This window comes from Musa acuminata, chromosome BXJ1-3, assembly GCF_036884655.1.
Source record: "Musa acuminata AAA Group cultivar baxijiao chromosome BXJ1-3, Cavendish_Baxijiao_AAA, whole genome shotgun sequence".
In the NCBI taxonomy this organism is placed as follows: domain Eukaryota; kingdom Viridiplantae; phylum Streptophyta; class Magnoliopsida; order Zingiberales; family Musaceae; genus Musa; species Musa acuminata.
This window is the reverse complement of record NC_088329.1, coordinates 44589586-44608978: the sequence shown is the minus strand read 5'-3', so window position 1 is coordinate 44608978 and position 19393 is coordinate 44589586. Positions and strand designations below refer to the sequence as shown.

Below are 19393 nucleotides of genomic sequence, written 5' to 3'. Positions count from 1 at the left end.
TCTCGCTCTGTATCTGCATTAATATCGATGTAGTTGTTGAGTGGCAAAAGGGTTGCTCGATATTTGCATTGACATTAACGCAGATGCAAAGCAACCATTATTTCTTGTTGTTGCTCTCTTCATCCACGATAATTACCTATGAATCCCAACAATGCCATCATCCGTCACAATAGTTATCATAGACATAATTGTCGAGCGACCCTCATCTCTCGTTGTTGTTCTCCTCATCTACAACAGTCACCCAAGTGACCCTTTCATTGTTGTACATTTGCGTTAGTGTTGACGCAATTGTCGAGCGATGAAAGATTCATCGATATAATTGTAGAGCGTTAAATGGATCGCTCGACAATTACATCGATTTCGACATAGATGCAAAGAAATACTCATCTCTCATTACTGTTCTCCTCATCTACAATAACCAGTTGTGGCCCCTAGCGATATCATCGTCCACCACCACTAACATCTAATATTATCAACTAGAATATTAAAATTATTTTTTTAAATTTTTAATTTTATATTTTTATCGATAAAATTAATGGTGTTATGATAAATAGAAGTTGATGTTTTACTTTTATAATTATAATGATCTTAATATAAATTTTTTAAGTTTAAAAATTAAGATGGATAATATTTAATTAGCCCTCAAATTGGGTGACGAATATATATTATATTCCCGCACTTTGGATTGCAAGTCCCGAACATATTTTTACACCGCCGACGCCCTTCCTTTCTCGACACCGTCCAGAAGTTGCGGAACCTTCGCAAGGGTTAGCCGCTGCGGCCTTCCCTACGCCGCTTTCCATCCCCGTGCTCCGTTTAAACAATCCCAGGTAGTGAATGACTCCACTTCCTTCCTCGTTTTGGTTTTTAATTTTGACTGCCATTTGTTTCCGGGTTGCTGCAAGTTATGACAATTGTGTGCTCCGATGTCGATGAATGGCGACCCTCGTGATGGTCGGTTCGTCGTCAAATCTGTTTGTATATAGCATTTTGAATGTGCACATAGGGTGTTTGTGTTTATGCCTCTGAAACCCATATATCCGATGTTGGCTTGAGTTCCATTATAGTATTTTAATAATAGGCCCGGGTCTGGTTGGGGTTGCTTAAAAAATTCATGTACAGAGGACAGTCTCTCTTTCACCCAGCGTTCCTCGGTGCACGGCGGCAGCAGCGGTGGCGTATTCCTCCGGCGAGCTCTTGTCACTGCGGCGTTTTCCTCGGCCAACGGCAGTAGCGGCGGCTGCTTCTTCTCACCCCGGTATATCTCTCTCTTTTTCCTCCTCTTCCTCCTTCACCGCCGCACACTCCCTTCTCCTGCCTCCTCCATCTTCCCTCTTCTCCGTTCATCTCAGGCCCCCGACTCGTCGCAGCCCCCCTTCCCCGATCCCTCATCCATCTTCCCCCTTTCGTCGCAGCTCCACCCTTCCCTGACACGACCCTCCCCCTTCCTTCTCTATCACGCCCCACCCCACCCCCACCACCCCCCATCGCAGCCCTCTCTGCTCCTGTTCCCGGACCACAGCCCCCTAACCTCCCTCATTCTCAACCACCTAATAGAACAGCAACCCACGCCCCCACCGACAGCAGTTCTTCAGCCCCCTATCCTAATGAGCAAATGACCAAAAAATTGGGAGTCTCCCACAACCACCCAATCAAAGCTCCTCTCCTCCTCCTTCTGTGTTAATATTTTTATTAATATAACATATGAATTTTATATCTGCTAGTATTTGTCAGTACTTTAAATGAATGCAACTTTAATGTGTTATTTTTGTCGAACACGATGTATAAATTTTAAATTATAATATTTGGGAGCGCGCCTTGGGCATTTTGGCACCTTGGTGCCTAGTGCCTTTGATTACACTGGACTGAAGATATGTCTCTCGCTTGTACTTTCTTATGTAACTTATCATCCAAGGGATCTGTCTGCTGTTTTGTGTATACGAAGTGGATCAGCATCAAAGGAGTACCAGTAAGGACCGGCGGTTGTACCATTTTGGCATGTTAATTTAATTACGTTTTTACATACTAAAAAAAATATAAATTTGTAAAAGTCAGAAAAAATGTATAGTTTGATGTTCTTCCTGTCAGTCAAAATTTTTTTTTATTTACTTTATGTTGATATTCACTACTTTGCTTATGATACACTTAATTGCAGGCTTAAAAATTCATATATTAGATTCTTAATGGCCATATTGCTTTATGGCTTTGATTAAAGAACTGGCACATATTCTTCATTTTTAGAACTATGTCTTTTTTTTTTTTGCATGGATAATAGTATTTGTTATCCATGATTGGGTATAGTTGATGTCTTGATGGCATGCTTGTCTGGGCCTCGAAAGCATGAGCTTTGCTAGTGATGTGATCAATGGGAAAATCATTAAGTTATTCTGGAAGTTGCTGCTAGGAGAACTTTTATGTTTATAACACATGGAAGCAACTAACTCTGTTCCTCCCCCTAGGCTGATAGGGACAAGTGACCTCAAGGAATTCACTGTGGTTGGTGACGAAGAACTCAAGGGTGTTGAGTGCAGGCCAACCAATGTTTACATGTTGCAGGCTTCTGAGGCGTTCATTCTGCACAACATCTTCTTCTACAAGCTGTGCCAAGCCATGGCTCTTTATTGGTCTTGGAAACCCAGGGGAGAAATACCGTGGCACAAGACACAATGTACTTTCTCTTCTTTCCAAATTTACTTACTGGACGTATAAGGAACCTACCAGCAAATTCCCTCTTTATGTCATCATGATTGCTTTAAGTACCAGGAGGTCCTTTGTTTGATAATGTTGCAGGTTGGTTTTGACATGATCGATGCATTTGCCCAGTCGCTGGGCATTTCAATGGCATCCATTCATTTCAAGGCTCTTTTCGGTGAAGGTCTCTTTTCAATGGCATCATCATCATCATCATCATCATCATCATCATTCTTCTTCTGTTATTTAAATACGTTTTCTCTGTTATTAGGAATGGTTGGTGGCACACCTGTTCTCCTTGCAAAACCTCAGACGTACATGAATCTTAGTGGTGAATCTGTAAGTACTCCTTTAAAGAGTAAGTTCTTTTGCATATTTCTTTAATACCTTTTATCTAGTATTCGATCTGTGTACTCCATTGGAAGCAAGTCTAGGTTCCAACATGAAATTTTCTGCTTAGGAAAATATCAAGAGAGGCAACAAGAAATAGGTATCTCCTGCTTTGCAAAAACAAAATCAAGGTTTAAGCAGATATGAATCTCATCATTGCAAACACAAAAGATATAAAGTTGGTTAATGTTGTTTGAAAATTAATTTATATGATTCCCTAATTTCTTGTTCTTAGTTGCTTTTCTTGTTTTCAAAATCAAATATCGATGTTCTTGTTTTGTTGCTGCTTAAATTCTCTATATTATTTCATGTGTGAAATTATTTTCATGATGTGATGAACCGTGATGTATGAATAACGAATGCTTGGTTGGTATCCATCTCTGATATGTATTTGCTACCTAATTCTTGAAATTCCTGTCAACCTTTTCAACTATGCTTCCAGAAATGTTGCTTGGGGAGAGAGGCTTCTAGACATCTCTAAAAAGTAACTCATGTTTCTTTTCGTTGCCATTCTTGCAGACTGGACCACTTGCAGCATATTACAAACTTCCTCTGAATCGGGTCATTGTGGTATCAATCTCACTTTGCTATTACATGCTTAGGTATATGAAACTACTCTATGGTGGTCCTATATATAAAAAAAGTGTTTCTGCCTTATTGTGCAGATGTTTGATGATATGGACTTACCATGTGGAGTGCTTCGTGTGCAACCTAAAGGAGGACATGCGCGTCACAAAGGGTATAACAAAGAGAGCCTTTAACTTGTCTTTTCTCTTAATTAGTATTCTGATTTAGTGCTATCCTATGTAATGATCATGGAGTACCTTTGAATTTTCGAGTCACCTGTAACTGAAGTGATGAGACACCAGTCACACCACTGCTTTATTTGAAATCTAAAAGTGGGTTGTACTACTTAAATCAGCTATATAACATGATATGGAATTTGGAGAATCATAATAAAGGACATGGACAACAATTGTTGATACCTAAAAACTTTATCGAGCATCCAAGTGCAAAATTGAACTGCCTTAGATTTTCTAGGTATTAGGATGACATGTATGCACCCATTACCTAATTTTATCGTTCTTTGTGAACGGCCTGGATTTATCACGTAAGATGATCTTAATTCTTTGCAAGATAGACGTGTATGTAACATTAGATCTAATAGCTTCCTTTACCTCTCATGTTGTCTAGACCCATATAAAAGTTCAACTTGTACAGGGGTGTCTTTTTGTTAGAAGATTCAAGTTACCCACAAGCCCGTGTATTCACCCATAATCCATGTCAATCAAAACATATGGCACCAACATGTTACCAGCATGGGAATGTTTCATTAAACTGAAAATCTTGGTCACTATGACCAACCAGAATTTCTCATTTTGACTTGTAATTATTTAGCCAACCATTCTGAATTTATATTTTAAGCTCTTATCAGTTCTTGCAGACCTCAAAGTTTGATGTTGGTGTGATTATCTTATAGAGGTGAACTTGAGAATCCCTAGGAATTATTACGTTGACATAGAATTATTGTGGATCCTATTAGTTGGATTTTGTAAATGTTCATCCCAAATGGTTGCATAAACATCTTGCAACTATGGTTCCCAGGATGCATGTCTAATGTTCCAAACGCCTAAATTTTAAAAGTGTCGACGGTAGAATTCATGTTTGGATCCTCGCTATTGTTCACTTGAGAACTTTATAGGATTGTATTGGGTCCCTTTTTTTGGAATAAAATTTCTTTAACTTATTACAGGGGTTGAATTTAATCATGTGGCTTTTTCCGGTAGGACCTAAGTTGGGCTATGTGTTATTTGTATCTGCTGTCTTTTTTCCCTGTGGTTTGCATCATCTTATATTATGGTAGTGTCCAAATATCCTCTCATAAATAGATCTTAAAAAAAAAATCAGCTGTAGTAATCCAAAGTGATGATACATCAATTCTCTTGCTGAAATATAGGAAAATCAACATGTTAATCTCATTAGTTCCTAATAAGCTTCTTAATCACCTCATTTATCAGATTGATGAGTGTGATCTACCATTTTCGAGGGAACAGAGAATTTGGCAGACTGAGAATCGGTAAGTACCATTGCAGCTGCTTTCATACGAGATAATTTTCTATCATGAAACCAGCATCTGCTATCTGTTCTTTCAGGGATAGGAAGACCACCTGGGCAAATGGATCCAAGAGCCTTTTTGCTCCAAAAGTTCAATGCATCAGCCCGTGAGAGGGTAAGTGCAACCTGTAATCTTGTTGCATCTTGTTGTATCAGTCCAGATTTCATGTTTAAGCACAACATGTTACATCGAACGAACCAGATTGATGAGGCATTGCAAGAAGGGGTGGACGTCCTGAAGACACTCTTGACTAAAGGCTTGACAGAATGTGCAAGTTCGACCAACCCATATCAGAAGTACAAGCATTTAAGACTTCAAACATTGCCGGTGTAGCTCTAAATTTTGGATCACTTTGTAACAATCCTATAAGCCAGGAAGATTCTGTAGAAGAAACCTACATATCTTTTGTGATCAATCGGTGGTTCTTTGCCCAGCAAGATATGCTACTGCTTCTGGGTTGGTGCTTAACTACACAGATCGAAAAGCAGTCAGCATTATGACTCATTATAGCAGTGAAGATGAAAGGAACTTCTAAATAATCTTCAACTGGAACAGTATGTGCTGCAGCTTTATTAGGTAAATCTTGTATTGACTTCCAGTTGCTGACCTTTTGCTTCAAGTTGTCTGCAACTTTTCTGTTAAGTCAACAGAGAGGAGATTCTATTCTTTTCACATTGTAAGGGGCGAGATCTCTGAAAAAAGCTAGTAAATAATTTTTTTTCAAAGAAAACCTGTTAAAATTATTTTATAAAAAATAGTAAATGTTCTAGAAGACATAAAAGTATATAATCCTGGTCTTCAAATTAATAAAATTAAAATAATTTAAAATTAAATATTCTGGATATTCATTTATAAAACTTATGTTGACATATATTCTAATCTTATAAATTTCTAATATTTTCATGCTAAAATTTGAATTTTTTTATGTCATAATTTTTTTATTTTTTAATTTCTTCAATTAAAAATGAAATCGAGGAGGTTATATATTTAAATAAAAATTTCAAGAATAATTAGGATACGCATGACATCTTATAAATTTTATAAATAAGTAACAAAATATTTTCCTTCTACAAACTGGCGAGAATGTGAGATAAATGGAGAGAGAATGGACCGGTAAGAAAGAGTGAAGACAAAAGTGGAAGAGCCAAGACTTCTGCTGCCATCCTGCCTCTTTCCCTCCCTCCCTCCCTCCCCTCTTCCTCGAGTCTAATCTCAGATCAAGAAAAAGGAGAAGAAGAAGAAGAAGAAAGAAGAGTGGAAAAATAAGCGGGTCAGCGAACGCGTCTGTGCCTGTTTACCCCACGACAGAGGTTGTCTTCTAATGCACCTCTTGTTCGCGGTGAGACCGGTGCCATCTCGTGACCTATCGCCGCAACCCCAACCCTTTCTGTTCTTCTCCTCTGCCTCCGGGTCGGTCGATCGGCGTGGTGGTGGGGGGTTTTCTCGTGGGATGATGGATAGGACTGCCCCCAACAGCCAGGTCGGTTCGGACCGAGTTGTCCGCGTGCAAGCACCGCTGGTAAGTCTTCTTGCTTCTTCTCCTCTCCCTCTTCCTCAAGATCTGTCGTTCCTGTTGGTGGATTGTGGATGAGATGCCCTGACGACGATAATTTGGGAGAATATGGGTGAGATTCGGAATTGAAGGTTCCGAAGTGCCATGGTTTTGGCTGTTTGCCACCCTGCTTTCTCCAAGACCGATTGGTCATTTATGAGATTCGTGACTTGATCTTCGATGACATGTTGATGCTGGGAAGTTTTGTGTGTTTGCCTGTGTCCTGCCGAACTGAATCATTCATGCGGTTGCTGATTTCCCACGCAGAAAATGAAGGCTGTGTTTGATGTTTCGTTCATACTGATTTTGCTATGTTTCTGTGGTAGGGATTAAGGATTGTTTCTGTTGTAAGATAATATTTTCTTTTTGGAGGAATGATTGGATGTGAAACATTGTAAAAAACTTTACAATTAAGAATTAGATTTGGTAGAAAAATGTGCTGTTGGAACGATCATCTGCAGTACGCATAAATAAATTAGATGGTCGTAGGAAGAAGAAGCATGTCACGGTTTTATTTCATTCCATTTTTGTACTCGTCCAAACTACGTTTGTTCTCAATTCATGAAGTCAAAGACCTTTTCCATCCATTAAATTAGCAAATTAGTTCTTGGTTCTCATAAATTAAAAATGGAATAAAATGGTCAGACCATCATAATAGAAATTGCTTGGTAGATTGGTCATATCAGACTGAAGGATGTAGTGAAAACTTCATTAAAGCTGATTCTAGCTTTACTTTGCAATATTGGTGTGTATTTTAGAGTGTTGGACCACAAGAGAAAGCAGCATCAGTAAGTGAGAACACACTAGAAGGCTTTCCATATCTTCGTTTTGCCTCCGTCCTCGCAGTCCCTTTACCCTTTCACCTCTCCTTTTCTTTTGTACCTTTCTCCGGTTCTCTGTAGCTTCCCTGCCATGTATTATGCTTTTTTTTCAATATCATGTCATATCATATTGATCCTCGAAGTAATATAGTAGTTGCCTATAAAAGCAATAAACATTTCAAAAATTTGAGTTTGATTTCTTGTTTAGTAACTCGAACATTTATGTTCTCCTTCGAACAAGAAGTGTGTGCTCTAGAATGAAGATTGTGCTAACTTTTCCCATTTTTCTTACTAAAGACTTGGTTATAATGATGCGGTCATTTACCACACAAACTATCAGCTTAAGAATGAATTCATTGACATATTCCTTATCGGAACTCGTTTATGTTTTTATACCTTTTTTCTCAGTGCATCTGATGGTTGGGAACTTTTTCTCTTATTTTTAGTGTTTTTGCACATCAGTGATTGTGGTCCATTAATACTACCAATGTCATGCAAATTGCAGGTTGATTCTGTATCATGCTATTGCAGAGTAGATGCTGGCTTGAAAACAGTAGCAGGAGCTAGAAAGTTTGTTCCTGGAGCTAAGCTGTGTCTCCAACCTGAAATTGTACCCCATGGACCAAGAATAAGGAACTCCCGCAGGGAGAGGAGCAGAACCCAGGCACCTCTACTGCCTGGCCTTCCTGATGATCTTGCTATTGCTTGTTTGATTCGGGTTCCTCGAGTTGAGCACCTAAATCTTCGATTAGTTTGCAAAAGATGGAACAGACTTTTGTCTGGAAATTACTACTACTCCCTCAGGAAAAAGCTTGGGATGGCAGAGGAATGGGTGTATGTTATCAAGAGAGCCCGTGATGGAAAGATATCCTGGAATGCTTTCGATCCTAACCATCAACTCTGGAGGCCACTTCCACCTGTACCTGCAGATTATTCCGAAGCACTCGGCTTTGGTTGCGCTGTTCTCAGTGGTTGCTACCTGTACCTGTTTGGGGGAAAAGATCCATCAAAGGGTTCAATGAGGCGTGTGGTCTTTTACAATGCCCGGACAAACAAGTGGCACAGAGCTCCGGACATGCTTCGAAAACGCCATTTCTTTGGCTCCTGTGTTGTAAATAACTGCCTCTATGTTGCTGGTGGGGAATGTGAAGGGAACCAGAGAACACTTCGTTCGGCCGAAGTTTATGATCCTAACAAGAATAGATGGACATCTATTGCTGAAATGAGCACTGGGATGGTGCCCTTGACTGGGGTTGTTTACGAGGGCAACTGGTTTCTCAAAGGGCTTGATTCAGATGGTCAGGATGTGAGTGAAGTCTATGCACCAACTACCAACACATGGTCCACGGTTAGTGGTGGAATAGTTACAGGCTGCCGAAATCCCAGTATTTCATTGAATGGAAGGCTTTATGCATCAGATTGCAGGGATGGATGCAAACTTAGAGTCTATGAAGGAGCTACCGATTCATGGAACAAGTTTATGGACAGTGAACATCATCTGGGAAATTCGAAGGCCTTTGAGGCTGCATCATTTGTCTCTCTCAATGGAAAGCTTGGTATCATCCGAAACAACATGAGCATCAGCCTCATTGATGTAACAAACCCAGTAAGTAGCATAGAAACAAATAGTGCTCGTGTGTGGGAGGCCATTGCAGGGAAAGGCCAACTGAAGAACTTTGTTTCAAGCTTATGGTCATCTCTCGCAGGTCGCAGTTGGTTAAAGGATCATATTGTTCACTGTCAGGTGCTTCAAGCTTGATAGCTCTTGTGGAATGGAAGACAAACGGCAGGTAGGTTCCTTGATCAGCCCACATAGCAGCTGGTGACTAATCAACCTCGACATCTTAAACAGAGAAATTTGCAGCATGGCTCTTCATTCTCCTACCCCTAGTTGTCTATCTTGACATCTGATATCTTTATTTTGGGGGTTCCGAGTATGACTACACCAGTTACCCGCGAAATAAGGAACATGCTTGATTGCCGAGATTGAGGACTAAATAGGAACTTTTTGCAATGGCCTGTTGAGAAGTTGTGTGCTTCATGGAATGGAAAGCAAGGCAAGATAATCCTCATGAACATGAGTTCATAATTGGACAAACCTGGAGTGATCAGAAATATTACGGCCATGGAATTTAACCAAAAGCATATGGAACAATGGGTGATGAAATGAAGTTGAAAGTTATATTTAATACTTGGAGGCAACTTCCATTCTGGTTGTGAACCAGGAGTCGTTGGAAATATTATGGCCGTGAAATTAAACTGAAAGCATATGAAAGAAAGGGTGATGACATGCAGTTTAAAGTAATAGAACTATGAGGTGATACTTGGAGACAACTTCCATTCTGATTGCAAAATCCAGGAGTCATCAGAGATATTACGTCCATGGAATTTATCCAAAAGCATATGAAAGAAAGGTTGCCGGCATGCAGTTTAGAGGTATACTTCTGTCTGTTAGTTCTCATGGTCATTAACTTCGGATTATTGGAAAATCAAACAGTAGGCATTACCATGACAGAAAAGCCACTGCATTTCTGGTAGATTTGACTTCCTGGTGTCATGCTACGATGTCCTTTTCAGCTAGTAAAATCTATCGTCTGTCGATGAGTAATTGATGGAAGTCCTCGACTCCCTCCTCTCTATGCACATTCAGCATATAATCGATCATACATGAATATCTGATGGGGTTTTGCCTGGGGAGATCGTTCACTCAGTGAGCCGCATAGTGGTCATTCGAAGCAGTGATTATCCTATACCAACAACAAAATCTGGTGAATCTGTTTCGAAAGCATCGCTTTAAATTTGTTTGGTTTGAGGGAAGCTAATGGTCAACATTAAGTTCCAAGTAGATGGGAAGAACTTTGAACTGATGACGATAGAAAACTAATGTATCTGGCTAAGGATCAAAGGGTTGTTCTGCCCGAGCTTGAAGGATTGCCCCAGTCGTAGACCAACAGCCACCCTCCCTTGGGTGAGCGGTCCTACTACATTTGAGGTAGCTTCTGCCCCTCTTCTAGCTTGTTTGCTTGCCCTTTTCATTGTTGTGTGTAGTGGTGCAGATCTAGTAGTTTTAGCATGGAGGTTAAACATTGGCCTTTGTGTGTTCCTATTCAACAACTTGTGCATCTGCATGCGCATGCTCTCTCGATCATTACTTCCACCACATAACAAAGGGTACTCTGCTTGTGCACATTTTCTTTTTTCCTTTTTTTAACGAAAAACCATAACATTAGAGATTAAGAGTCAGATTACTAAATTCAATGGAATTATTGCTAGGCATCGACGTTATTATGTCAAAATTATTTTGGCTTTGACCCGTTTTACAAACAACAACTGGAGATCGAACTTACGCAAAAACATTCAATTCGTTGTGAGAGGTTATATATAAATAAATATGCATGTCCTCCTCAATCCAACTTCTGCAGCTCCTCAATCAGAGAAAGAACTTTCGACGATGGGAGGCTTCTTCCCATCCATGTTGGAATTTTTCCGGACAATTTATTGTCACCAAAATCAAGAGTAATTAATTGTTTGCAATGCTTCAGAAATTGTAGATAGGTTGGGACCGAACTACGACAGTTCGGGACTTCTCCATATAAGAGATTGTAAGATAGATCGAGGACTTGAAGTGAAAGCATATTGCAAAAGAAGGGAGGCAGACCACCATCGATTTGGTTACGAGACAAAGATAACAAATAGAGATCCGAGGTTTGTGCCAAGCTCAACGAAATAGGTCCGACAAATGAGTTATCAGAGAGATCCAACATGAATTGAGGAGCAGAAGGTAATCGACCGGTCAAATTGTTGGAGCTCATGTCAAGATCTTGCAAGCCTTTCGAGAAATCCGAAAACCAAGCTGGTAGAGGTCAAATTGTTGGAGCTCATGTCAAGATCTTGCAAGCCTTTCGAGAAATCCGAAAACCAAGCTGGGAGGCTACCTGAGAGTCCAACTCCAGATAGATAAAGACTATGCAATTCCTGTTGAGTCTGAATCCAATCAGGAAATTTGGCTCCTATATGACAAGAGCTCATATCAATAAAGAAGACACTAAAAGGAGGGAGCCAATCATTTGGTAGGATCACATTCAAGGAGTTGGAAACTATTGTGAACTCGAATAGCTTTGTGAGATTCGAAAAGTGTGCTTCCGTAATATTACCAACCAACGAGTTCGAGGAGAGAAATAGATACTCTAACTGAGATAATTGGCCCATACTCGAAGGAATAATTCCGCTCAAATTGTTATCCTTCATAAATAAAGATAATAAAGACGATCCTCGCGAGCAAGTAGACAAACCACGTAATAGATCTGTTAGATCTCCAGCGATATTGTTGTAGGACAAATCTAACAAGGTCAAATTGCATAGGTCACCCATTGCCGTCGGTAGCTGACCGGATAACTTGTTATCCGCTATGTCCAAGGACTTCAAGCGGCGGAGTCTACCCATCGTCTCCGGTAGTTGTCCGGCGACACTATTGTCGAACAAGTTTAATGTCTCCAGATGGACCATAGAACCGATGGTCTCCGGAATGCTTCCGACGACGTCGTTGCTTGATAAATCCAAGTATTCCCGTTCGGTGAGGTTCCCCACGCTCGGTGGTATCTGTCCGGTAATCGAGCAACCTGCGAGATCTAAATAAACCAGGTCACTGAGGTTTCCTATGCTCGATGGTACATCTCCGGTGATGCGAGTGTGAGACAAATCCAGGTGCTCCAACCGGACAAAATGTCCCATGGTTGGTGGAATCTCCCCATCGATCAGATTATTATCTCGCAAGCTTAAATGTCGCAAGCTTGTGAGATTCCCCAGCAAATCTGGAACGTGTCCGGCGACATTGGAATTATCCGATAAGTCCAGGTGCTGTAGGTGTCTAAGGCTCCGCACGATTCGTGTGATGGTTCCGGTAAAGTAATTCTGGCTCAAGTCCAAGTGCTTCAGGCCACCGCCGCTGACATTGCTCAGAATTCCAAGAATATCTCCTTCTAGAGAGTTGCTCGACAAATCCAATCCCTTTAGATTTATGAGAGCCCCCAGAGCAACCTGTGGCGGCTCGACAGTGAGACTCCCACAGCCAGAAAGATCAAGGTACTCGAGGCTGGTGGCGTTGGAGAGCCATCTTAGCATGGTTGCCATGATGTTATAATTCTTAGACAGATCCAACCTAGCCATGGCTGTCAGATTAAAAGGGGGCAAAGGAGACGGAACAGATGGCAGGTTTGCATCGCTCAAGCATATCACTCGGAGTTTGGGAATGGAATTTATAGTGTAAAGCCAATTGGTTGCGTTGGAGAGGTTGACTTCGCTCATATCAAAGATACTTTAGAGAAGGAATGCGGGTGAGCCACTCGAGATCATCGACGCGTAGATGATAATAACCATACCATCCCTGAAGGTCGAGATAGCGGAGGTTGGAGAGGTTCCCGAATCGAGGAGGAATCGTTCCAAATGCACCAGCGAAGATATCATATCGGGCACAGAGGCGCCCGAGAAGTTATTCGTGCTCAGATCCAAATACTTGAGATGCTTCAGTCGTTGCAAAGAAGGATTTACTCGTCTTCCATACTGTATGCGTAGCGGTAGCGGAGGTCGAGCTTGGTGACATGGCCGGTGGCGTCGTCGCAGGCCACGCCTCTCCACCCGCAGCAGTCTTCGCCGGTCCATGAAGAGAACCGATCGTCGGGGCCGTGCATATCGGATTTGATGGCAAGGAGAGCTCTCCTCTCGCTCTCTATGCAGCCGACATGATCCTCATCGCCAGAGCCATGGCCGACACGGCAGGAGCCGAGAAGTAAGGCCACGAGCATTATGACACGCTTTGAGGCGACACGTCCGTCGCTACCAATCGCAGCCATTGATCGAGAGCACTCGAGAGAAAAGAAAGGTGACGGTGTAAGGTTGGAGAGGAGGCCTCTTTGGGTATATATATATATATATATATATAGAGAGAGAGAGAGAGAGAGAGGCACATCACCGGAAGAACTGATCCCGTGGCTAGCACGCAGTCAAGCATACTATATCGTGGCTAAGATGCAGGTCAAAGTCGACTCATTTAATGATGATCTATTGACCGCTTCATTTTCTCGTGTCACACTTGACACTGTTCAAACTTACTTCCATCTTTCAACAAAACAGGATATATATATATATATATATATATATATATATATATATATATATATATATATATATATATATATATATATATATATATATATATGTGTATATATATATGTGTATATGTGTATATATATATGTGTATATATATATATATATATGTGTATATATATATATATGTGTATATATATATATATATATATATATATATGTGTATATATATATATATATATGTGTATATATATATATGTGTATATATATATATGTGTGTGTATATATATATGTGTGTGTATATATATATGTGTGTGTATATATATATGTGTGTATATATATATATATGTGTGTGTATATATATATATATGTGTGTGTATATATATATATATGTGTGTGTATATATATATATATGTGTGTGTATATATATATATATGTGTATATATATATATATATATGTGTATATATATATATATATGTATATATATATATATGTATGTATATATATATATATATATATATATATATATATATATATATATATATATATATATATGTGATAGAGCATAATTTGGCGTTCTTTGATAGCATACCACAGCCACGACAGCAAAATGCGAAACTTAAAAGACGATGTGGCGGATCACGTTAGTGACTCAGATAATGTGACCATCCTCTCAGCTTGTACAGGGTTGTGTAAGCGGCACTGTTAGGCACGAAGCTGCCTCGGAAGGTTCAGAACGATGTGGTCGGGTATAGAACCGCCCCGGAATGCTCGGGACAACGTCGCTCGACGATAATTTGTGCAGGTCGATCGTCATCCGCGGGACAACATCATCAAGTACAGAGTCATCCCATAATGCTTAGGACGACGTCGCTCGACGTCGATCCTTATAGGTCGACCATCCTCCATGCACAGAGGCATGGGCCGACCGCTTAAGGGATTGACGATCATTAACATACGGGATGCAACCGATGTGCAAGTATAAAAACCCACCACCTGGCCAGCACCAAGGAAGACTTTTTTTTAGCACACTCTACTCACTCTCATTCCACTCAATACTAACTTGAGCTTCGGATGGGTCGAGTCGGGAAATCTCCCTCCCGACCTCGACTTGTGTGCAAGGGTCGACAACAAAGAAACCAACAACAAGACTCTTAACTCATAGCTCAACCCGACCGGACACACAATCCCGCCTCCCGAGTCTCTGCGTGGACGACCTTATACATTCGGGATCGGATCAAGCCATGCTAACTCCTCGACTCCTGCATAAAAATTCACCAACAATATATATATAGTTTTTAAGTGATATTAGATTTTCTGAAGTCAAAATCTGATACATTTGTAGGTTGATTCTCTAATGGAGTATAAAATAGTTTATTTATGAGAAGAAATATAACATTAAATGGTAATTTTATTGGTTTTTATATTTTTAGATGATTTTGGACTTTTTCTAATCGAATTTGGATAGATTCACACCAAATCCCATAGAACTATACAATAATATATATTTTTTAAAAAGTAAAATTTTATTATTTAAATATGTAAACAGCTATCCAAAAAGTCATTTACATCCTTTTCTTTTCGGTGTTGGAAAGTATGGGTTTCTCATGACTATGGTTTGATGTGAATGGAATGGAAGAGGCGAGTCTTCCATGATGGGTCTCGACACCGTAATTTCCATCTTAATCTTCCAAGTAGCGTAAGCTTGGGGAGAAGTAATCTATGGGCGTATGAGGTGTGCACATTCATCGAAGCTTCTCTCTCATGTGGGTGAGATGCAAGTCAAAGTCTTGCATTTGCTTCGTCTTGCTCGGACGCAAATCGATGTGAATGAGATATGAGAGTTGCTCGCACACTCGTTGAATCTTCTCTTGGAAACTCTGATGCAATGGTTAAGATATGAGAGTCGATTGATCGATACGGTAGACTTGGGTGTTTCATGAATGAATGATGGAGATTTAGACGTGAAGAAGAGTTTAACCGTGAAAGAAACAAATCAACTCACGATAAAGATGTGAGAGTCGGATGATGATTTGTTGCCCACATTTACTCGATCATTATAAATGGAGTTCCAATTTAATTAACTTGTAAGTAATGCGGATATACTTTCATCTATTATGATGATAATATCGATTGGGACTTTCACGTTCTACTTTCTAAATCTTAATTTAATTTTAATTATTTGTATACCTTAAACATTGCTAAGGTGATGATGTATCAAACCTTCTTGTGGATTTGATATCTCATCTGATATACGATAATAATAATAATAATAATAATAATAATAATAATAATAATAATAATAATAATAATAATAATAATAATAATAATAATAATGATATTGGTAATAATAGTGAGAATGTTAGTAGTATTGGAATTGACATTGATATTGGTAACGTTAATGTTAATGACATCATTAGGTAATATAATGATACTAGCAATGATATTGGTAATAATAAGATGTTAGCAAGAACAATTTATCGTAAAGTCGAATCTCGTCTTCGTTACTTATCTTTTATTAAAAAAAAGTGATAATAGAATGCATATTCATTAAATTAAAATATCTAATATCAAATATAATATAGAACAACTAGTATGAATTTTTTTATAATAAACAAATAAAAAGAATGAAAGAAGGATAACAATAAAAAGATAATAAGAAAAAAATCTGAATAAACTATCCAATTTGATTTAACTCAAGGAGTGAACAATAGACATAAAATGGGGAAAAAAACTGAATTTATCGATTTATTTTCTTATGATCAAAATTGTAATCTTTTTACCTCTTTATATATATATATATATATATATATATATATATATATATATATATATATATATATATATATATATATATATATATATATATATATATACTCTAAATCTAATAATAAAATATAAGAATATAAAAATATAAAAATAATTACATCAAATTAAATATATTATCTCTTCTTTAATTTTGAGAATATAATATTCTTGATTTCATTTGAAAAATAAGTTTTTCATATTCTTGATCGATAGGCTTTCATCTTTTGTAAAAATGAATCGCTGAAATCTTCAATTAAGATTTGTGATTTTTAATGAAAATCTTAATACGATTTCTTTTATATTTCTCATATTTACTTCTTTTTTTTCTCCTAGAATAATCTTAAAAATTAAATTAAAATTATTATAGATGTTTGAGATTTGTAAGGATTTTCTCCTAAACCCGGGAAAAAGAGAAAGTGCTATAAAGAAGTGTTCGGTCTTCATAAAGAATGTCTTTAGTAGACGTCGATGACCTCGTCAGAGGAGAAATCCGAAAGTGGATATAGGTCACCTTGACCGAACCATTCTAAATTTTGGTTTACTTTTTATTTATATAATTTAATTTATCCACTTAAACTTGAGACGCATCAATTATTTTACAAAGAAAAGGTAAATTGTACATCTATATAAATTTCATATACGAAACTAAGATAGTTATCTTTCGTAAAATTCTAAGAGTATTTATAAAAACAAAAAATTGTTATCGATTAAAAAAATATTTGTGAATCATTCATATCTAACTCGAATAAATGATATGTTGCTGAAGGATTGAGTAGTCATTCACATCCAACAGCTTCCGTAAACCTAAGCATGACATTTATTCCATGAAGGACGTAACGTAGGCAGGCTTAAAGATGCAAAGCGTTTACACGTACTTGTAAATGAAACTTCATTCATTGATATTTTTCTTTTCTTAAGGATGATTTATCACCAAACTTACCTATTTATACAAACAATTCATAGCTCGACATCAATGTTAGGATATGTTCCCATTTCAATATTTCACTGGTGATTAGATATTTGTTTTTTGGGCCTTTACATCAATATTTAGAGTCGTCATCTAAATTAAAAGGGATAAATAAACAAGAAGATCAAAATAATAATAATAATAATAATAATAATAATAATAATAATAATAATAATAATAATAATAATAATAATAATAAGTAGTAGTGAAATCTTAGTACGGGTTAACCTATAGGGTAACTCGGATCCAATTTTGTTCAGATAATGGCATTGGCAAAATCGGGTAGAACGTCGAAGGCATTTACCTAGGTTTGTCCCTCCGATGCTTAAATTAGTATTCGTCCCTTCGATGCATAAATTAGTAAATGATTGAGGAGTAATCCAAATTATTTAATTTGATAAGGAGTGGTGATCATTTTTTATAAAGTACCTGAGATCTTTTATATTGTCACGGAGAGTAGTAAGGGATTAATTTTTATCCTAGAGAATATTATGAATTGTGATACATTCAGGTGCACTAAATCTGAAAATTATAAGCTTATTTTAGATTCTACATATTAAGGATCGATATTTGTGTATCGATTGTACCTTATCGAATTAGTATTCTTTTGTCACTGATGATACGATATGTTTTGGAACCTCGGACACGTCACCGCTAATGCCACACGCCAAGTCAGAATTGTATAGAGAAGCTATCCCACCTGTCCCGTCCCGAGAGCTCGGGCGATGTTGTCTGACGTTGCTCCTCACATCCTAAACATGGTGGCCGGTCAGAAGTCTCGTCCCGCCCCTCGAGGGTCAGCGCCCACACGCTACCGACCCCCATGCAATAGTATAAAACCCCTGGCCAACCTCCGGTCAAGGGGAGGGAGACACAAAAAAACAATTCACCCCACAATGATTTGCTAGTCGGAAACCGGGGATCACCCGGCAAGGGCCATTTTTTGCAGGCAGACGACCACCTGCGAGCGACGAACGTCTCAACCTGGGAATCGCCATCCAGCATACGAGGATGAGCTGCCAACCACCCCGAAGACGAAAAAGTCGTGGCTCATCATAAACGACGCTCGGATCGGCAGACCGAGAAACGCTGATCAACACCCCGTCGTGAGGGTCCGGTCGACCTCGACGTCTAGCTCAGCCAACAGAAAACTCCCGACATCGACCCATGAACCAAGCCATGCTGACTCATCAGCCACGGTATATCTGCGTTAACAACTGATATTTTATGATAGATTCACTTCATAGAAAAATTTAAGCCTAAATTTATCTTATCTAAGGATAAAAATATATAAGCATTATTAAGTCACCGAAGTCTTTAGAAGGATATCTCACATAATCATCATTTCAAAGTTTGTTAACGGTGCATTTGCCTAACAAGATTTAACACAACATTTATATCTCTTTAATTACTAACTCCTTTTTTTCTTTGCACATACCTCCTAAGATATTAATATTCTCCACACACACACATGTGTGACTAACTATGGTTTAAATTAGCTAACTTTAGTTATAAAAATACTTCAATAATTTTATAATACTTTTAATATTTTCATCATCATATTATTTTTAAATTAATAATATTTTATGTTTCTAATGTATATATATATATATATATATATATATATATATATATATATATATATATATATATATATATATATATATATATATATATATATATATATATATATCCTTAGCTTTGAAATAGCTTCAGATTTGTCGTAAAAATGAATTATAATTGCAAGAAAAGCTCGCATCGCTCCGATATTTTCCATCGGACATCGCCTGCTAAAACAACAGTCAGCCGAATCGCCGTTGTCTCCTTCCTCCGTTCGCCCACATGTTCTTCCTCCTCTCCCGCAAAAGCAGCAGATTCCATCATCTCTCTCTCTCTCTCTCGGTGCCTTTTCCTTTCCTTCCCTGTGAAGCAGCAGCTAGAGGAC

The 19393-nt window shown here is 38.4% G+C and overlaps 3 protein-coding genes across 5 annotated transcripts; 2 read left to right on the top strand and 1 right to left on the bottom strand.

Annotated features, from left to right (window-relative positions):
- The first annotated feature begins 680 nt into the window (after window positions 1-680).
- LOC103979897 (peptidyl-tRNA hydrolase, mitochondrial) lies at window positions 681-5869 on the top strand. 3 transcript variants are annotated; one of them, XM_065144075.1, is made up of 10 exons: window positions 681-830; window positions 1123-1258; window positions 2460-2668; window positions 2791-2875; window positions 2963-3030; window positions 3601-3651; window positions 3747-3820; window positions 5100-5158; window positions 5235-5311; window positions 5399-5869. In XM_065144075.1, exons 3-10 carry the CDS (start codon window positions 2540-2542, stop codon window positions 5528-5530), a joined length of 675 nt encoding a protein of 224 aa, XP_065000147.1. In that variant the 5' UTR covers window positions 681-830; window positions 1123-1258; window positions 2460-2539; the 3' UTR covers window positions 5531-5869. The 3 variants fall into 3 exon arrangements, with proteins under 3 accessions (XP_065000147.1, XP_065000159.1, XP_009394425.1); XM_009396150.3 differs by having other exon boundaries at window positions 698-830; window positions 1082-1258; XM_065144087.1 differs by lacking the exon at window positions 1123-1258.
- Window positions 5870-6340: 471 nt separating this feature from the next.
- LOC135633983 (F-box/kelch-repeat protein At1g55270-like) lies at window positions 6341-10698 on the top strand. The gene is made up of 2 exons (XM_065144068.1): window positions 6341-6716; window positions 8076-10698. The coding sequence occupies exons 1-2, from the start codon at window positions 6519-6521 to the stop codon at window positions 9327-9329; spliced, it is 1452 nt and encodes a 483-aa protein (XP_065000140.1). The 5' UTR covers window positions 6341-6518; the 3' UTR covers window positions 9330-10698.
- A 685-nt stretch (window positions 10699-11383) lies between these two features.
- Window positions 11384-12736, bottom strand: LOC135639118 (LRR receptor-like serine/threonine-protein kinase GSO1). Its single transcript, XM_065152890.1, has one exon. The coding sequence runs from the start codon at window positions 12734-12736 to the stop codon at window positions 11384-11386; it is 1353 nt and encodes a 450-aa protein (XP_065008962.1).
- Between the last annotated feature and the right edge of the window lie 6657 nt (window positions 12737-19393).

What these genes read in the sequence shown, in the direction of transcription:
- LOC135639118 (XM_065152890.1), bottom strand. Translation starts at nt 12,736, where the DNA reads ATGGCTAGGTTGGATCTGTCTAAGAATTATAACATCATGGCAACCATG.
- LOC135633983 (XM_065144068.1), top strand. Translation starts at nt 6,519, where the DNA reads ATGCACCTCTTGTTCGCGGTGAGACCGGTGCCATCTCGTGACCTATCG. An exon ending in TCCGCGTGCAAGCACCGCTG is followed by an intron (nt 6,717 to 8,075) that starts GTAAGTCTTCTT and finishes TGCAAATTGCAG; the next exon opens with GTTGATTCTGTATCATGCTA.
- LOC103979897 (XM_065144087.1), top strand. Translation starts at nt 2,540, where the DNA reads ATGTTTACATGTTGCAGGCTTCTGAGGCGTTCATTCTGCACAACATCT. An exon ending in GGACATGCGCGTCACAAAGG is followed by an intron (nt 3,821 to 5,099) that starts GTATAACAAAGA and finishes CTCATTTATCAG; the next exon opens with ATTGATGAGTGTGATCTACC. An exon ending in ATGCATCAGCCCGTGAGAGG is followed by an intron (nt 5,312 to 5,398) that starts GTAAGTGCAACC and finishes CGAACGAACCAG; the next exon opens with ATTGATGAGGCATTGCAAGA.